The 20,229-nt window shown below is 45.2% G+C and overlaps 1 protein-coding gene across 3 annotated transcripts in view; it reads left to right on the top strand.

The window, feature by feature from the left end:
* The window catches only part of jak1 (Janus kinase 1), a 175,067-nt gene that overhangs the window by 81,456 nt on the left and 73,382 nt on the right, over positions 1–20,229 (top strand). For all 3 annotated transcript variants that reach the window (XM_085982698.1, XM_085982699.1, XM_085982700.1), the window contains exons 5-7: positions 207–370; positions 13,552–13,906; positions 18,977–19,162. In XM_085982698.1, the coding sequence (XP_085838824.1) occupies positions 207–370; positions 13,552–13,906; positions 18,977–19,162 (705 nt within the window). The remainder of the gene's footprint in view (positions 1–206; positions 371–13,551; positions 13,907–18,976; positions 19,163–20,229) is intronic.

Genomic DNA, 20,229 nt, shown 5'->3' with positions numbered 1-20,229 from the left:
AGAGAGAGACAGGCAAAGAAAGAGAGAGAGAGAGATATTTGGAAAGAGAGAGAAAGGCGAACAGAGATACAGACAAAAAGCAAGTGAATGCAAAAGACAGAGATCGTGTTCTTGACAAAGGTTAGTGAGTAACTCTGATAAACAGTGCCATTATGTAGGCATTTATGCTCTCTTTTTTATTGAAGCTTACAATTTTCTTCTTCCAGGGACAGTATGATTTGATCAAAGGTCTGGCACCTGTTCGAGATCCTAAAAATGATTATGAATTTCATGAAATAGAGAATGAGTGTCTGGGGATGGCTGTACTGGCCATGACACATCAGGCCCTTAACCGGAAGATACCACTGCAAGAGATCTCGAAGAAAATGAGGTGAGATTATGAAGAGCTAGCAGCAAAGGAGTGGGTAGGAATAAGAACATAAGAAATAGGAGCAGGAGTAAGCCATTTGGCCCTTCGAGCCTGGTCCTCTCATCCAAATCATTGATACAGATTGTGAATAGCTGAGGCCCAAGCACTGATCCTTGCGGTACCCCATCAGTTACAGCCTGCCAACCTGAAAATGACCCATTTATTCCTACTCTCTGTTTTCTGTCCGTTAACGAATCCTCCATCCATGCTAGTATATTACCCCCAATCCCATTAGCCCTAATTTTGTTTAATAACCTCTTGTGTGGCACCTTATCAAATGCCTTCTGAACATCCAAATACACCACATCCACTGGTTCCCCCTTATCTATTCTGCTAGTTACACCTCAAAAAACTCTAACAGATTTGTCACACGCGATTTCCCTTTCAGAAATCCGTGTTGTCTCTGCCCAATCCTATTATTTTCTAATTGCCCTGTTACCACGTCCTTAATAATAGATTCTAGCATTTTCCCTACTACTGATAATAGACTAACTGGTCTGTAGTTCCCCATTTTCTCTCTACCTCCTTTCTTACATAGTGGGGTTACATTTGCTACCTTCCAATCTGCGGGATCCATTCTAAAATATATGGAATTTTGGAAAATGACAACCAGTGCCTCTCTAGCCACCTCTTTCAAAACCCTAGGATGTAGGCCATCAGGTCCAGGGGATTTATTGGCTTTCAGTCCCATTAATTTCTCCAGTACTATTTTTTTCTAATACTAATTTCTTTCAGTTCCTCATTCTCGCTAGACCCTTGGTTGTCCACTATTTCTGGGAAGTTTTTTGCGTCTTCTTCCGTGAAGACAGACACAAAGGGCAGGATTTTCATTGGGCCTTGGAGGCGTGTGGGGGGTTAAAATCCTGAAACCGGGGGGGCACGAACCCATCCCGCCTCCATGCCAGTTTCAAAGGAGGCGGGTACCCGACCCGCACTGGGACCCGCCTCCCTGAGGTGGGAAGGGGATTAGTGCCAATTAACTGCCTGTTAACAGGTAGTTAACAGGCAGTTTTTAGCCTAATCCCTATTTTCATTCTTGAAGTGTGGGATTCCCGACGGCTCCAAACCACAGCAAGTTAACGAGGCGGGCCGTCGGGCTGAAGGGTTTGGAGGGATCGAGATGTCCGGTGTTCAGGTGAGTGATGAGTGCATGAGTGCAGAGGTAAGTGTGTTTGGTGTGTGTAAAGTGTTTTAAGAAGTTTTACTTACCTTTACAGCCTTCCTTCAGGTCTCGGGAGTCCCTCATCTCACCGGCACAGAAAGCAGAATGGCCGCGAGCTGTCAAAAATTGCAGCATTCAGCTTTCTGTTCCAGAGAGATCTCTAAATCAGCCTGAGAGGAAGGAATTAACTTGGAGTACAGATTGTCAGTGTTTGACAGCTTCAAACAGCTGTGAAACGCTGATATTTCATCTGTCAAAAGGTCTTGACAGATGAAATGTCAATCTGTGACGTCACTTGTTGCTGGGTGGCCCTTAATTGACCTGCTGAGCCCGCTGGGCGGGCTCAACAAGGTCAATCAAGTCAAAATCGCGTGGGTTGGCTACAACGCAATAGATGGGGAACTACAACCCCGAAAGTTGTAGTCCCGCCTCCTCAATGAAAATCCAGCCCAAAGTATTTGTTTAATTTTCCTTGCCATTTCCTTATTCCCCATTATAATTTCTTCTGTCTCAGCCTGTAAGGGACCCACATTTACTTTCGCTAATATTTTCCTTTTTACATACCTATCGAAGCTTTTACTGTCTGTTTTTATGTCTCTCGCTAGTTTACTCTCATTCTATTTTCCCTTTATCAATTTCTTGGTCCTCCTTTGCTGAATTCTAAAATCCTCCCCATTCTCAGGCTTACTACTCTTTTTGGCAACATTGTAAGCCTCTTCCTTTGATCTAACCTATCTTTAACTTCTCTTGTTAGCCACGGTTGGACCACTTTTCCTGTGGGGCTTTTGTGCCTTAAAGGAATGTATATTTGTTGTAAATTATGTATTAATTCTTTAAATGCTAGCCATTGCTTGTCTACCGTCATACCTTTTAATGTAGTTTCCCAATCTACCTTAGAAACTCGCCCCTCATACCTATGTAGTTTGCTTTGTTTAAATTTAAGACTATTACTTTGGAATATAATTTGTTACTGTACATGACAACTTCTTTTAAAACATTTCTTGTTCTCTACCGAATTATTGTAAATTATAGAGACTTAAAAATCGGAAAAGGCTCTTGGGGCCCAACAAGTCCCTGTTTTAATTGACCTGAATCTCTCCTATCCATCGTCTCACCAAATGCTTCAACCCTTCCACTCTCTAGAAAGACATTTACTTGTCTTTTGAATCCATTTATACTGTCTGCTGCAATGGCCCTTCCTCAAATATTTGAGTAATAAAGTTTCATCTGACTCCCCATCTTGCATTAACTTCCTAATTATTAATTTGCCTTTCCTGTTATTTGAACAATGTCTGCACATAGTTCCTGTCTACAAAACCTTTCTTTGCTCTTGGCATGTTTTGTCATACTTTTGTATCAAGGTTTTCTCAGTTGAATGCCGGTCAGTTAGCTGGCGGGGGAGGACCAAGCACTCCTGCTCCTCCAGGCCCCACTAAGGAAAGTTGGCTTCCTGACGGGTTCACCAGGCAGCATGGCCAGAGAGGCCGCCCCACTCAGCAGGGTCCTATCTATGTTCTGGGACCCCGATTTCCATTTATTAAAGGCTCCCTCCCGTCCACCTCCAGAGCTCGCGGCGTTAAAATCACAGATTGGGGGCACATGGAGTGGGAAATGGAGCTGCTCCATTGTAACTGCTCCCTCACTCCTTTCCTCCCTCATAGCCCTGAAAACGACCGAAAAACCCGGCAAGGTTGGAGGTCCTGCCAAACAGAACGGCAGGACCTCATTATGATTTTATTGTTGCATCTGGATCGGCGGGGGAGAGAGACTGGGATCGGCGAGGGGAGAGAGGGAGAGACCGGGATCGGCGGGGGGGAAGAGAGAGAGGCCGGGATCAGCGGGGGGAGAGAGAGAGAGGCCAGGATCGGCGAGGGGGAGAGAGAGAGGCCGGGATCAGTGGGGGGAGAGAGAGGCCGGGATTGGCGGGAGGAGAGAGAGACAGGGATCGGCGGGGGGAGAGAGAGACCGCGATCGGCGGGGGGAGAGAGAGGCCGGGATCAGCGGGGGGAGAGAGGGGCCGGGATTGGCGGTGGGAGAGAGGGGCCGGGATCGGCGGGGGGAGAGAGAGGCCGGGATCGGCGGGGGGAGAGAGAGACCGGGATCGGCGGGGGGAGAGAGAGGCCGGGATCGGCGGGGGGAGAGAGAGGCCGGGGTCGGCGGAGGGAGAGAGAGACTGGGATTGGCGGGGGGAGAGAGAGGCCGGGGTCGGCGGAGGGAGAGAGAGACTGGGATCGGCGGGGGGAGAGAGAGACCGCGATCGGCGGGGGGAGAGACCGCGATCGGTGGGGGGAGAGACCGCGATCGGCGGGGGGAGAGAGAGACCGTGATCGGCGGGGGGAGAGAGACCGTGATCGGCGGGGGGAGCGAGAGATTGCGATCGCATGGTGGGGAGAGAGAGGCCGGGATCGGCAGGGGGAGAGAGAGGCCGGGATCGGCGGGGGGAGAGAGAGACCGGGATCGGTGGGGGGGCGGTGGGGAGAGAGACCGGGATCGGCGGGGGGAGAGAGAGGCCGGGATAGGCGGGGGAGAGAGAAACCGGGATCATAGAAACATAGAAGATAGGAGCAGGAGTAGGCCATTCGGCCCCTCGAGCCATTCCGCCATTTAATGAGATCACGGCTGATCATCCAAATTCAGCACCCTGTCCCTGCTTTCTCCCCATATCCCTTGATCCCTTTAGACTTAAGAAATATATCTAACTCCTTCTTGAATATATTTAATAAGTTGGCCTCAACTGCCTTATGTGGTAGAGAATTCCACAGGTTCACCACTCCCTGGGTGAAGAAATTCCTCCTCATCTCAGTCCTAAATGGCTTACCCCTTATCCTTAGACTGTGACCCCTGGTTCTAGACTCCCCGGCCATCGGGAACATCCTTCCTGCATCTAGTCTGTCTAGTCCTGTTAGAATTTTATAAGTTTCAATGAGATCCCCTCTCCTTCTAAACTCTAGTGAATATAAGCCTAATCGACCCAGTCTCTTATCATACGTCATTCCTGCCATCCCAGGTATCAGTTTGGTGAATCTTTGTTGCACTCCCTCCATGGCAAGAACATCCTTCCTCAGATAAGGCGACCAAAACTGCACATAATACTCAAGGTGTGGTCTCACCAAGGCCTTGTACAACTGCAGCAAGACATCCTTGCTCCTGTACTCGAATCCTCTCGCTATGAAGGCCAACATACCATTTGCCTTCTTAACCGCCTGTTGCACCTGCATGCTTACCTTCAGCGACTGGTGCACAAGGACACCCAGGTCTTGTTGCACTTCCCCTTTTCCCAATCTATTGCTGTTCAGATAATAATCTGTCTTCCTGTTTTTGCCACCAAAGTGGATAACCTCGCATTTATCCACATTATACTGCATCTGCCAGTCATCTGCCCAATCACCCAACCTGTCCAATCATACTGGAGTTTCTCTGCATCCTCCTCACAGCACACACGCCCACCCAGCTTTGTGTCGTCTGCAAACTTGGACATATTACATCTAGTTCCCTCATCTAGATCATTACTATATACAGGTACACTATCCCTTATCCGAAAGCCTTGGGACCAGCTGAGTTTCGGTTTTCGGAATCTTTCGGATTTCAGAAGGTATTATAAGACTGGGAAATTTGTATTTAATATAAATTTTAAAAGTTCAGGCTACCTCTTGTGGCTGTTCCGTGTCTCATTCCCCTTCCTGCTTCTCTGGAAAGCCGGATATCGGCTGACTCCTACTAAGCTGGCCCGTAAATCAGGTCGGGGGTCGGGTGCGGGGGGAGAAAAGAATATCAGACGGGCCGTGGTTCAGGTCGGGGGGGAGAAAAGAATATCGGACGGGCTGCGGGCCGGGTCGGGTGTGGGGGGGGAGAAAAGAATATCGGACGGGGGTCGGGTCGGGTGGGGGGGGAGAAAAGAATATCGGACGGGTCGGGTGGGAGAAAAGAATATCGGACGGGCCGCGGTTCGGTTTGGGTCGGGTCGGGGGAGAAAAGAATATCGGACGGGCTGCTGTATTGTTAGGTTCACTCTCCCGGTACCTCCTTCACACTGCCTGGCTCGGCCTGCAATCTCCTACCCAGGAGGCAACTCTGTGACCCTCTGCCCTGCTCAGCGCAAGTCGTGCGCCACTCTGGTCATGTCGTGCGCACGACTTACGCTGAACGAAAAAACTTTCGGCTTTTAGAGGTTTTCGGTTTTCGGAAGTTCGGATAAAGGATAGTCTACCTGTATTGTGAATAGCTGGTGTCCTAGCACCAATCCCTGCGGTACCCCACTAGTCACTGCCTGTCACTTGGAAAAAGACCCGTTTATTCCAACTCTTTGCTTCCTGTCTGCCAACCAGTTCTCTATCCAAGTCAGTACCTTACTCCCAATCGCATGTGCTTTAACTTTGCATGCCAATCTCTTATGTGGGACCTTATCGAAAGCCTTCTGAAAGTCTAAATACACCACATCCACTGGTTCTCCCTTATCTATTCTACCAGTTACATCCTCAAAAAATTCCAGTAGATTAGTCAAGCATGATTTACCTTTTGTAAATCCATGTTGACTTTGTCTGATCCGGTCACTGTTTTCCAAGTGCTCTGCTATTACATCTTTTATAATGGACTCTAGCATTTTCCCCACTACCGATGTCAGGCTTACCAGTCTATAATTCCCCGTTTTTTCTCTACCACCTTTTTTAAATAGTGGGGTTACTTTAGCTACCCTCCAATCCATGGGAACTATTCCAGAGTCTATCGTTGGAAGATGACCAGCAATGCATCTACTATTTCTAGGGCCACTTCCTTAATTACCCTAGGATGTAGATTATCAGGCCATAGGGATTTATCGGCCTTCAATCCCGTCAATTTCCAGAACACCATTTCCCTACAAATACTGATTTCATTCAATTCCTCCCTCATTAGACCCTATGTTCCCTGAAATTTCTGGAAGGTTATTTGTGTCCTCCTTTGTGAAGACAGAACCAAAGTATGTATTTAATTGGTCTGCCATTTCTTTGTTCCCCATTATAAATTCCCCTGATTCTGACTGCAAGGGACCTATGCTTGACTTCACCAATCTTTTTCTCTTCACATATCTATAGAAGTTTTTACAGTCAGTTTTTATGTTCCCTGCAAGCTTACTCTCATATTCTATTTTCCCCTTTCTTAATTAATCCCTTTGTCTTCCTTTGCTGAATCCTAAATTGTTCCCAATCCTCAGTTTGGCTGCTTTTTCTGGCCAATTTATATGTCCTTTCCTTGGATCTTATGCTATCCCTAATTTCCCTTGTTAGCCACGGTTGAGTCACCTTTTTTGTTTTATTTTTATGCCAAACAGGGATGAACAAATTCTGTAGTTCATCCATGCGATCTTTAAATGTTTGTCATTGCCTATCCACCATCAACCCTTTAAGTAATGTTCCCCAATCCATCCTAGCCAACTCATGCCTCATACCATCGTAGTTTCCTTTATTTAAATTCAGGACCCTAGTCTCTGAGTCAACTACTTCACTCTCCATCTTAATGAAGAATTCTATCATATTATGATCGCTCCTCCCCAAGTGGCCTCGCACAACAACATTGCTAATTAATCCTTTCTCATTACATAATACCCAGTCTAAGATGGCCTGATCTCTAGTTGGTTCCTCGACATGTTGGTGCAGGAAACCATCCTGTATACACTCTAGGAATTCCTCCTCTACAGTATTGTTACTAATTTGGTTCGCCCAATCTATATGCAGATTAAAGTCATCCGTGATAACTGCTGTGCCCTTATTGCACGCATCTCTAATTTCCCGTTTAATGCCATCCCCAACCTCAGCATTACTGTTTGGGGGTCTGTATACAACTCCCACTAACGTTTTCTGCCCCATGGTATTTCTCAGCTCTACCCATACAGATTCCACATCATCAGAGCTAATATCCTTCCTTACTATTGTGTTAATCTCCTCTTTAACCAGCAATGCTACCCCACCTCGTTTTCCTTTTTTCCAGTCCTTCCTGAATATTGAATACCCCTGGATGTTGAATTCCTAGCCTTGGTCACCCTGGAGCCATGTCTCCATAATTCCAATTACATCATATCCATTTACATCTATTTGCGCAGCTAATTCATCCACCTTATTGCAAATGCTCCTCGCATTAAGACACTAAGCCTTCAGGCTTGTTTTTTTAACACTCTTTGTCCTTTTAGAATTATTATTTACTGTAGCCCTGTTTGATTTACACCCTTGATTTCTCTGCCTTCCACTTTTGCTTTTATTCTTCCTATCTTTTGTTTCTATCCTTGCATCCCTTTCCTCTGTCTCCCTGCACAGGTTCCCAACCCCCTGCCATTTTAGTTTAAACCCTCCCCAACAGCACTAGCAAACACTCCCCCTAGGACATCGGTCCCGGTCCCGCCCAGGGGCACACCGTCCAGTTTGTACTGGTCCCACCTCCCCCAGAACCGGTTCCAATGTCCCAGGAATTTGAATCCCTCACCCTTGCACCATTCCTCTAGCCACGTATTCATCTGAACTATCCTTCTATTTCCACTCTGACTAGCACGTGGCACTGGTAGCAATCCTGAGGTTACTACCTTTTTGAAGTTCTATTTTTTAATTTACCTCCTAACTCCCTATATTCAGCTTTTAGGACCTCATCCCGTTTTTTACCTATATCGTTGGTACCTATATGCAGCACGACAACTGGTTGTTCACCCTCTCCCTCCAGCATGCCCTGCAGCCGCCCCGAGACATCCTTGACCCTTGCACCAGGGAGGCAACATACCATCCTGGAGTCTCATTTGCGGCTGCCGAAACGCCTATCTATTCCCCTTACAATAGAATCCCCTATCACTATAGCTCTCCCAGTCTTTTTCCTCCTGTCCTGTGCAGCAGAACCACCCATGGTGCCAGGAAGTTGGCTGCTGCTGCCTTCCCCCGATAAGCCATCTTTGTCAACAATATCCAAAGTGGTATATCTGTTTGAGAGGGGGATGGCCACAGGGGACCCCTGCACTACCTGCCTGTGCCTACTACTCTGCCTGATGGTCACCCATTCCCTTCCTGCCTGTGCAGCCTTTACCTGCGGTGTGACCAACTCCCTAAACGTGCTATCCACGATGTCCTCAGCATCGCGAATGCTCCAGTATGTATCCATTCGCAGCTCCAGCGCCGCAATGCGGTCTGTCAGTAGCTGCAGCTGGATACACTTCCCACACACATGGTCGTCAGGGACATAGGATGTGTCTCTGATTTCCCACATAGCGCAGGAGGAGCATGCCACGGGGCTGAGCTGTCTTGCCATGACTTACCCTTTAATTAATTTTAATCAAGTCAGTACCACTAATTACACTACAATTAAATGATATACTCAAGGGCCCTTGGTTACTAGCACTCCCCGATACACAACACAGACCTTAGAAACTATAACCACAAAAATTAAGACCTTCTAAATTTTATAAACTATTAATCTTAACTGTCAAACTATAGAGTAGTATAAATGCTCACCTGGCCGTACTCACCCAATCAGCTGCTTCCTCTTGCCCGCATCACTTTTTGAATCATGATGTGGCTCCGGAACGCCGCTGCCGGTCTGTGAGTTTGGTAAGTCTCTGTAAAAAAGCCTGCGAAAGTGAGTTTCAGTACTCGCTGTACCGCTGCTCTCTGCTCCTCCCGACACTGGCCTCTGTATTTATAAAAAAAAAAAAAAAAAAAAAATTTTTTTAAAAGCCCACGAAAGTGAGTTTATGTACTCACTGTACCGCCGCTCTCACCGCTCCTGATACTGGCCTCAATCAGCTCCCTCCCCTTGTGCCGACGTCACTTTTGACTTCTGACGTCACTCTTTGAAAATTCTGCCGGTGCTAAGTTGGTATCGCCATCGCCGCCGCCACCTCGACGCTTTTCCCAGGTCCGCACTGCTGCTGCTGCTGTGGGGCCTACCTGCGCCTCGGGCTCACTTTATACCGCCGCCTCGCCGCTCCTCCCAGGTCCACACTGCTGCCACGGCAGGGGGTGAGAGAGACCGCGATCAGCAGGCGGAGAGAGAGATCGAGAGAGATCGCGATCGGCAGGGGGAGAGAGAGATTGCGATTGGCGGGGGGGGCGAGAGATCGCGATCAGCAGGGGGAGAGAGAGATCGCAATCAGCAGGGGGAGAGAGAGATTGCGATCGGCGGGGGGAGAGAGAGATCGCGATCGGCAGGGGGAGAGAGAGATTGCGATCGGCGGGGGGGGGCGAGAGATCGCGATCAGCAGGGGGAGAGAGAGATCGCAATCAGCAGGGGGAGAGAGAGATTGCGATCGGCGGGGGGGGAGAGAGATCGCGATCAGCAGGGGGAGAGAGAGACTGTGATCGGCGGGGGGAGAGAGAGACCAGGATCGGCAGTGGGGAGGCCGAAGGCTTCCTTGAGGGGCTGGGGGGAGCACTCCTGCTTCTCCTGGTCCACAAAGAATGGTGAAAATGGCACTTAACTTGCGGAGCCGGCCGCTCCCGCCGCCCTTTCACTGCCAAGTTTTCGATTCCTGGGAAACCATGCGCAGCAACAGAGAATTTTAAATCTGGCTCCCATTTGCACTGTGGGAGCACGATTTAAATATGTTAATTAAATGTCCTGCCTCTCCACGGCAGGGCAAACGGACAGCCTGATGTCCGCCGCAATAAAAAAAATGGCAGCGGACGCGGTGTGATGGGGATGCATTCCCCGTATTTAATTCTTTAACCGCTCTCCCACCTCTCCTTGGGGGAGTTAATATTGAGGCCCATTTCTCTGTTTTACCTCGCTCACTGTTCACAGCCACAAAGAGATAAAGGACTTTACAATGCAATGGCTGTGAGGTATTTAGTGATTTTGAAACAAATGAACAAATTGCTTATTATTTACAGTCTATGAGGATACAGCATCAAAAGTAGCTTATTAGCATCTTACCTACCTATTGTCTCAGACCCTCTTTCTTAACTTGCATGAATACACTGTGCTTTAAAACACAACATTTGAAGTAACTCTTTCCAAATCCTCTCTGTGGAAAAATGGTCAAAGGATCGGAAACATGACACTCCTCCACTGCCGCCTCCACTTGTTTCTCCTGTCATGTGTACTATGGCTCACTCGGTCCTCCCTACTCAAACTCACTAGCTAAACCCTTCAGGCTGTGTATAGCTGTACTAGTGCTTGCAACAGATGGACTGAGTGACTCAGAATGCTGTGAGGTGTCGCTTGATTCCTGGTACTGGGAATGCTGGCTAGCTCCTGCAGAAAGCCTTCCAATACTAAAATGGAGCACATGCAGTGCATATATGGCAGTATTCTGTGTGTCATTGTATTCTTGAATGCATACATTTGTGTGAGACTGAGTGAGTGAGTAAGGGATAAAGATAAAGGGTGGAAATTGGGATGTTCGTGAGATAGCTATTGAACTGTTATCCAGAACGATCTGGGACAGAAGGTAATTCATTATCTCATTTCAGACTTCCAGTGGGCCATTTACATGAGTTAATGCTATTCTTGTGTGCACAGAATGAGCTATATAGTAACAATCCACTCTTTGGAGGACAGCAGTCAGTTTCATTGGCAGCCAAATTGACAAACTCCTGACGAGGGAGCGTTCAGAGGTTGAAGCCCCCCCACCGCCATCTTTCTGTGGTAACAGAGAATATAAAGAACAAAGACCCACATGTTGGAAGTCAGTTGGTGAGGTCTACTAGAGAGACCCAAGTAAGGCCTAAATAGTTCAGATTGAGATTGAGCTGACCAGGCCCAGTGTTATCTTTCATCTGATTGAATGCTAAGACTGACCAAAAACATATTTCGTTAGCCCATTAACCGGGATCGGGTGGCATGGGCTCTTCTTTTTTATGAGGGATTGAGGTTAAATTGAAGTAACTGAGATTTGCTATCATTGTTATTCCATACATTCACTTACTGACTGTAAACTAAAGCAGTTTAGCAATTTGTATCTGGCCTTATCTCACTAAAATGTTGGTCAGTTCACCTTTCAGAACACTGGAGAAGTGCAAGTGCAAGGATCACTATTTCCAATTCATATAACAAGCAGGTCTGATTGTCACCCCTCTAAGTCCTGCTATCGTACATCTTGATATTGGGTAATGAAAGTAAACTCCTGACTGAAGACACGGGTCCAGTTACAGGAAAGACCAGTGACTCTAACCCGAGAGAACATCCAAGGCAGACTTGAAACTCGTAACACAAGAATTATAAATTGCAGCTTGAATATGTATCCTGATGTAGTCTGAACATGCTTGTAAACAATAAAAGAGCTGTAAGGATTGTAAGTGATTTCCATGAGGCAGCAGTAAATGTGGAATAGGTTGACAGACAACACTTTGTGGTATGTATACTGGAGGCCATCTACCTGTTTTATGACATGGTTAGTTAACTAAACTGTGGCAACGTTCTTGAGGTCTGCCATCTGCCTTTGCATCTGTTGTCAGATCTTGCAGGTACTCGAGGGTTCAACCCCGTCCATCACCTCCTGCTAGCCATGCTGCACTGACCTCTTGAAATGATGATGTCCTGGCGTGCCAGACAGGGCAGCCCTCCTTGCACTCGCCTCCTCGCATTCACCTGATGTTTAGGAACAAGAGCAGGCCATTCAGCCCCTTGAGCCTGTTCATGCATCAGTTGCACACTCTGTTTGCTGGAGTAAATTTATTTTTTGCTTCCCAATGGTCACTTTCTATTAAATGGACCCTTTCCTTTAAATAGATGCTACAGCCCATGTGTTGTTTCTCTCAATCTCTGAGCAAACTTACTCGCTACTTAATAGATGCTACAGCCTGTTAAATGGGAAATTTACCTTCCATTATGGAAGCTCCCAGAGGCAGCCTGCTGTGCAGACAGGAGCTCATTCTGAATACATAATGAGGTTTAGTCTAGGAAGTTCAGGCAGAACAGCCATACGCTGTGGGTCAGACTGAACGCCCCTGCACACCATTTCTGCCCAGGGTTGCAGTATTTCTGCCTTACGATCACATTAGATCCCGCCCTCACACTGAATTGTGTTAAGGTGTTGTAACACGCGTCACATGTCATTGACTTCAATGGAAAGGAAACTAGTGAGTAGTGTATAATAGATGGCCAATCTGCTACTAGCAGTTTTCCACACCCTGACAAAAGTGAAAATTACCCCCATTAAAACTATGGAGAGCCTTACCCTCCCTCTATTTTCCATTATTCCTGCATCATCTAACTGCCCGAATTACCTTATCAGCAATTCCAGGTTTTTTTCCAGTCATGGTGGTGTCCTGCACTATGGGTTTGGCTTCCCCTACAGGAAGAGACAAAAATGAAACTGTCAGTCAGCATCCTGCACAGGGGAAGTCCAGAGGCAGATGGAGGAGTACATCTGCTGAGGGGCACAGATAAAGGGGAGGTGGGCTGCAAATGGTCATTGAGTCACATTCAAAGTTCCTTCAGCTGTCAGAGCTTTGATCACTGGTAGTTTTAGGAGGAAACTCATCTCCACCCTCATACCTGTATTGTTTATAAAGCTATGTCTGTCACACTGATACATCAATGCTGCAGTGCAGTTATTCATCAGAAGCAGCTTAACCTTTAAAACACACCAAGTGCCTGCAACCTCCAATGGGCATTTAGTGTTATTTTTATGATTATGTTTTCAGTTATTTTGTTCTTAATGAAAGTGAGATTGCACCTCTTATGGCCATGATACACAAACTTGAAGGATGTTGATCTACAACACAGGACCTTGGAGTGTACAGAGCTGCAACTCCAAACCTCATAAACTGTGGCTCTGCAGTATTAGCCTCTGTAGGGTATTAGGCAATGACACCAGATCCCATAGGATGTTGAGTTAATTTGGACAAGATAAACTAAGATATCACCATTCTGTATATGTAATATATTAGAATGGTGCACTAAAGTCAATAAAAAAAAAACAATGGAGTAATGCTAATTACAATTGTTGTTCCATAGTGAAAAGATAATGTAAATAAAGGGCAGGTCACATATGCTATTGTAAAATACAATTTTCTTTGCTTTCTTTCAGCTATAAGCATTACATCCCTGAAACATTGAACCAAAGCATCAAACAGCGAAACATCCTGACCAGGTGTCGAATCAATAATGTCTTCAAGAATTTCCTGAAAGAGTTCAACAATAGGACAGTGTGCGATAGCAACGTGTCCCCACATGACCTCAAGGTCAAGTACCTGGCTACCCTGGAGTCTTTGACAAAGAATTTTGGGGCGGAAACGTACGAACCAACAAGTCTGTTGATCTCAGCAGAAAATGAACCGGTGATGTCCAACTATGAACCCATTGAGAAGGAACAGAAAGAGAGAGAATATGAGGTGATGGTCACAGGAAGTGTGGGAATAAAATGGAGATGTGTACCAAAAGAGGTAAGAGTTCATTTTTTTCCCTCCAAGCACATTTTCTCCCCTCGTTTCCTGTAAGAGATAGCTGCAATGGCGGTCCTCCAGTACGTCATCCAAATGGCCATACCTCACATATGAGTTTAGTGAGTATTGGCAGGATTTTCAACCATAGGAGCATCACAATCGCTCCCGCCTGACGCCCCTACACACCTGTGCTGGCTCTTTGAAGGAGCAGTCGTGCTTAGTCCCACATCCCCGCTTTATGTCCGTAACCCTGTAAGTTCCTCATCATCAAGTACCTGTCCAACTCAGTTTTAAAATTATTTATGGAATCAGCTTCCACCACCTTTTCAGGTAAAGTATTCCAGATCACCACAACTCTGAGTGGAAACATTTCTCCTCATCTCCCCTCTGGATCTTTTGCCAATGACGTTAAATCTATGACCTCTGGCTCTTGACAGACTTGTCAGAGGGAATCGTTTTTCTCTATCTACTCTATCAAAACATATCATCTTGAAAACCTCTATTTGGTCACCTCTTAACCTTCTCTGTTCCAAGGAGAACAGTCCTAACTTTTCCAACCTCTCCTCCTAACTGAAGTCCCTCATCCCTGGTAAACCTCCTATGGACCCTTTCTAAGGCGTTACATCTTTCCTGAAGTGTGGTGCCTAGAATTGTCCACAATACTCCAGCTGAGACCTAACCAGTGATTTATAAAGTTCGAGCATGATCTCTGCTTTTATATTCTATTCCTCTACTTATAAATCCAAGTAACCCGTATGCATTTTTAACTACCTTATTTCTAGCAAGTTTTACTAGGTAGCAATCAGATTAGCTAATTTTTTTATCTTCAAAGTTCAAAGGAGTTCTATTGTAGCACTGTCAACCTGGCTTAAATCAACTAACTCCACTCAAGCTAGGGATCTGAGACTTTATTTATCTGTACCACCAGTTCTACACCATGTGGTAGTTTAATTATACATTTAGTATTGTTACAATAAAAGAGCCTTAAGGTTTGTGAGTGATTTCCATTGGACAACAGTAAATGTGGAACAGCTTGATAGACAACACTTTGTGGCATGTATACGAAGGCCATTTACAGGAAACTTTCTGGTATCCGGCACTGACTGGACCGAGCTGGTGCCGTACCATCAAAACTGCCGTAGAAACCAGTGCTAATGTTAAAACATACGGAGCTTTTGAGCTCCGTGTGAATCAACAAACCCTGTGCTTCAAAACAGCTTCAAAACAGCCGGCCGCAGCTTAAAAGCGTCTCTGTAGCTAAGCAACAGCTTCAGCTAGACCTTGCAGAGCCTGACTGGGGAAAAAAAAAAGCAATGAGAAGTAAAAAAAACTTATAGGAAACGGCTCCTGAATTTTGCCGGTAGATAGAGCTTTCCGGACATTTAACCTCCGGTTAAACGAAAGTTTCCTGTACCTAGTTTTTGATACTTAGTTAACTAAACTGTGGTAACTTTTCTTGAGGTCTGCCATCTGCCTTTGCATCAGTTGTCAGATCTTGCAGGTACTCAAGAGTTTGACACTGTCCTTATTTAACAATACTAGTCAAACTCCAGTAGCATTGCTCATGGAAAAACATGTAAAAATAAATTGAGCTGATCAATAAATAGCATTCTCCTTAACCATTGCGGATAGATAAATGAAGAAATAAATTTCACCCCTTATATTGCTGCCATTACGCAAATAAGTAAATCCGCAAATGCAACTTACTATAGTTACATAAATAAAGGTGTGACGCTCATACACTGCGGGGGGCACCTTGATATTGCCATCTTGTTGGGAAGTGTGCCTCAGAGCACGGCAGGATCAGGCCTGGGGTCTAAGAATCCCTTGAACATGGGGCGTAATCTGGCTGGGTTGGGATTGTGAACTATGGGGAGGGTGGAAGAGTGTACCAAGATATTCAGAAGCCTGCAAAGTGTGCTGTGCTGTTTGTGCAAGATGAAGGAAGTTGTTGGAATGAAGTTTATTGGTTACGTTCTAGATTTTTAGTGTGCTTGTTATATAATACATTTTATTTTGGGGGTATAAGGTGGGGGAGTGAATGAGGAACTGCCATGGTTGCTGTACCTCATTTTATTTTGCTGGAGTGTGCTTGGGAAGAAAATTGAAATTGGAGAGGAAGGTTTTGCATAATATGATTAGTAAATACAAAGTTCTAACAAAAATGGGAGACAAGCAAAGAGGAGCGAAAAAAAATGATTGATCACGATGTAGGTAACAGATTCTGAAGACAGATACAGGAAATTTCATTGTAAAAATATACACTGTTCAATTCATTGTAAAAATATACACTGTTCAATTTTACTGTTTGCTACACGCGATGCTTTTACTGTTCACGTCCACTCATAGTCAGCACCACATGACAGGAAAAGAAGCAGAGACGATTTCAGTTTATGTGCAGTCTGTTTCTCTTCTTCGCTGTAACAAAAATTCATTCTTGCAGAATGTCTTGTAATAAAACAAGCGTTGAAGAAAAGCACAGAAACATGGGGCAGGAGTCAAGTTTCTTTTTTGATCCACCGTATTTATCACTGGAGCCCATCCTCAGCAACTGGGGGGGGGGGGGGTGGATATTGTTCTTCAATGATATTTCAATGGAAAAGAAAAATCGGTTGGGTTGTAAATGGGTTGCCGATTCACGATCACCCATTTTGTGCTACTGTCGAAGACCAATTTCACCCCCGCAGTCTTTTAAAGAAAATATGACTTGCCAATGACAACCACATTGGGAGTATTCAGCCCAAGGGAGCTTTGTTATTTGTAATAAGGTGTATAGACTCTTTCTACATGTTGTGCGTTATCTGCTACTACAAGGAAGTGGCAGTGTTTTTTTTACCGAAACCACTTCCTCTGTCTACTCAGGGTAAATTGTTTTGAATACGTGAGTTTTGTGCTGGAGGAGAGAGAGAAAAGTGCAGTGCCATGCTGATGAAAGCCTGTTTCTGTGCCTAAATTATAAATTACAATGGGCCAAATCTCAGGTGAATGACCTGAGCCTGCAGAAAGATCCGAGACCCAGTTTTAACCTAACACGCCCAAGCGAGAAAAGGGAGTGTTGGGGTCGGATGACAAGTTTACACCCCGCCCGATTTTACACTATTGAAATCAATGGAGCATAAAATTGGGCATCTGACCTGGATGTGCCACATTCTCGCTGGGTGTGTTAGGTTGAAATTAGGGCTCCTCTGTACATTTATGCCAACCTAGAAAACTAACAAAAGTTGACCAACAGCTTCAAAAAAAGCTAACACAATCCCCAATAAGTACCTTCTTATTTCCACATGTATAGCCCCAACATGTGAAAATAGGTAATTAGACAGGTTTTGTAACCTAAGATGTATCCTCTTGTATTAGAGGGAAATAAACATAAGTGCATGAAAGCCTGAAGGGAAAATCCAAACATTGAAGTCACAACATTGGTGGTGCGTTTCTAAGAGGGTCCAAGGCTCCCCTTGAAATTTTTGATTTTTTTACATTAAAAAATGCACTCTGATTAATTTTAAGAGCTTTCGTATTTCACAATTGATATTTAAAAACAGTGACTGCTGGATTTTCAACAGACCACCCAGATCAACACTTACCCAAAAAAGTTACCTCAACAGTCGCTCTCCCCAATCCAACCTGCCAGTTCACATGGACACTCTACCCCTCGAATCCAGTTTACAGAGACGACTGCATCACATCCAGCTCCCGACCCTTTAACAGACACTCCCTTCTTCAGCCCCTCCTCCAAAGTTCATGCTGGCACTCCTCTCTCTCTTGTCCAAAATTCAATTTAGCACTCCTCTGCTCCTTTAATCCAGTTACTCTTCCTCTCCCTCTTGCTTCAAGTTGGCACTCTTCCCTATTACTATTTCTCCCAGGATGCATGCTGGCACTCTCCCTACCCACTCTCTCTTGGTCAATGCTGGCACTTTCCTTCCTCCCCTACCTGAAGCATTGTTCCCAATTTCTTCCATCTTCCACATTGGAAGAAAAAGTATGTGCAACATTGGAAGAAAAACAAAGAAGTGCACGTACCCCATGAATGCTACTGAAATACATAAAGATGAAAGAGACACAGGCGTCTTAGTCGACTCGATGCTTAACATGTCCAACCATGCAGAGTAGCAGTCAACAAAGCAAATATAATGTTGAACTTTATAGCCAAAACAGTAGAATATAAGTCACAGAATGCTGTGACCAAACTGGACAATGTGCACTATTCTTGTTACCGTATTACAGCAAGTTGATCAGGCATTGGAAGGAGCAGAAAAGAGCAACCTAACAGATATCTAGGTTAAGTTTTTTTGAGATATCAGGAATATTTGAAAAGCCGGGGATTGTTTGCTCTGGAGAAGAGAAAGCTCAAGGGATATATTATTCAAGTATTCAAGATTCTTAAAGGGTTAGATAAATTGAACCCTGAAAATATGTTTAAGGTTGCCAGAAACTCCAGAACTGGGTACATAGACTCAAGCTTAGAAGGAAATTGTACAGAAAGTTTAGATTTAACTACTTTATGCAAAGGATGATGGATGTGTGGAATGGACCATCCAGGCGGCAGGGGAGGCAGATAGTGTGGGGAAAAAATGAAGGGAGAATTTGGATAGATATTTCAGAGCGTGGATAATTGAGGGGTATTAGATTTTGGGATCAGCCAAATGGATTGCAGAGTGCTTTCATATGTACAATTTATCCTCTCATGGGCTGTAACTTACCCATTAATGTTCTGAGGAAAGTTCTCCATAAACACTTCCTGGTCTCCAAAGGTAATAAAGCTGTACTCCCTCTGAGGCAGAGATATTTGGAAATGGAGAGGTGTCACATGCTTTCTACCAGCTAGCTCAATAACAGTTTTGGAAGACATGTAGGAGCAGGTCCTACAGGTCATTGTCCAAAATACAGACCCTCTCTCAAAAAAAATATTAGATTCAGATATTGTGAGTTGGTCCCAATTGGGCAGTCAACCATATTGTTCTATTTTATCAGAATGATCAACTCTGTAGTGGGCCCTAAGATCTAATACCATCAATGTGTCTCCCTAGTTTATGACATGTTCTGTAACATTGCTTTTTGTCCCTATTAAAGTCTACAGTGAATTTGAAAGAGAAAAATAAACCGAAGAGCAAGAACAACAGCAAAAGCAGTAAGACTGGTGAAAGCAAAGGTGCTCAAAATGAGGGCTGGATTCTGTTTTCTGATTTTTACGAGATCACACATATCGTCATAAAAGACTCCACTGTCATAATCAATAAACAAGACAACAAAAAGCTGGTAGGTTATTTAATTTCCCCTAGTTTTCTCCCCATCTTGCTGATTCTTGCTGGGTTACAGTTCTGTGAGTGCCAGTCATTCTCCGATGCAGTGCCCAAGCAGCATTCTTTATTTGTGAGTCTAAACAGCAGGGTAAGGAATTGGGGATCTCCCTGCCAAGCTCTATCCTATCTTTAAACAACATTCATTTTTCCAGGAAGGATCTCTGAATAGTGATCTAGAGCAAACAAAAATCATTTAGGCTATCAAGGGATATGGAGCAAAGGCAGGTAAATGATTTTTAGGTACAGACCAGCCTTGAGCCAATATAATGGCAGAAGAGGCTCGAGGGTCTGAATGGCCTACACCTGTTCTATGTTCTTATGTTATTATGTATCAAATCCTTTTACTGTTACATTTTATCAGAGAGGTGGACTGAGGAAAGACCAATATATACTGCCAGTAAGGACATTTCATCCCACTATGTTTAATGAGTTAATATTAGGGCTGACAGGCTGAGTTTCATGTTCATTAAGGTAAGGTTGAAGGAGCTCTGAATTGGGCTATGAAACAGTTTTTCTATTTTGGTCAACGATCAACCACTCCCAGCCACTGTTCCATTTAAGGCACGCAGCCGTGTAGTGGTCTTGAGGTCCTGCGCAGCCGGCTATTAAATGGAAAAAACGCGCATGTGCGGAATTTTGAATGGGCTGCCCAGCCCGCCAAAGGGGCCATGCGGCCCAAAAAAAATTAGAGGGAACATTGCTCCCAGCCCAGTTATAGAGTAAAGCTCTCTCTACTCTTCCCAACAATGTACCTATGCCCTTCAAAACAACATCCCTACTGTATCAGCATGACATGTTTTCTACTTTCTACAGCAGCCCCTCTATCAAAGTCTCAAATGGCATTCTCAGTGGCTATGACCATGGTGCACTATCCCTCCTTGTCCTTCTTGACCTCTCTGCAGCCTTTGACATGGTTGACCACGCCATCCTCCTCCAACGCCTCTCCGCCATTGTCCAGCTGAGTGGGACTGCCCTCTCTTGATTTTATAGCCAGAGCATCTCCAGCAGTGGCTTTTCTTCCTG

This window comes from Somniosus microcephalus, chromosome 3 (genome assembly GCF_052327205.1).
Source record: "Somniosus microcephalus isolate GS21.2 chromosome 3, FLI_Smic_1.0, whole genome shotgun sequence".
Classification (NCBI taxonomy): domain Eukaryota; kingdom Metazoa; phylum Chordata; class Chondrichthyes; order Squaliformes; family Somniosidae; genus Somniosus; species Somniosus microcephalus.
Note: the sequence above shows the minus strand (reverse complement) of the source record. Positions and strands in the feature narration are given on the sequence as shown.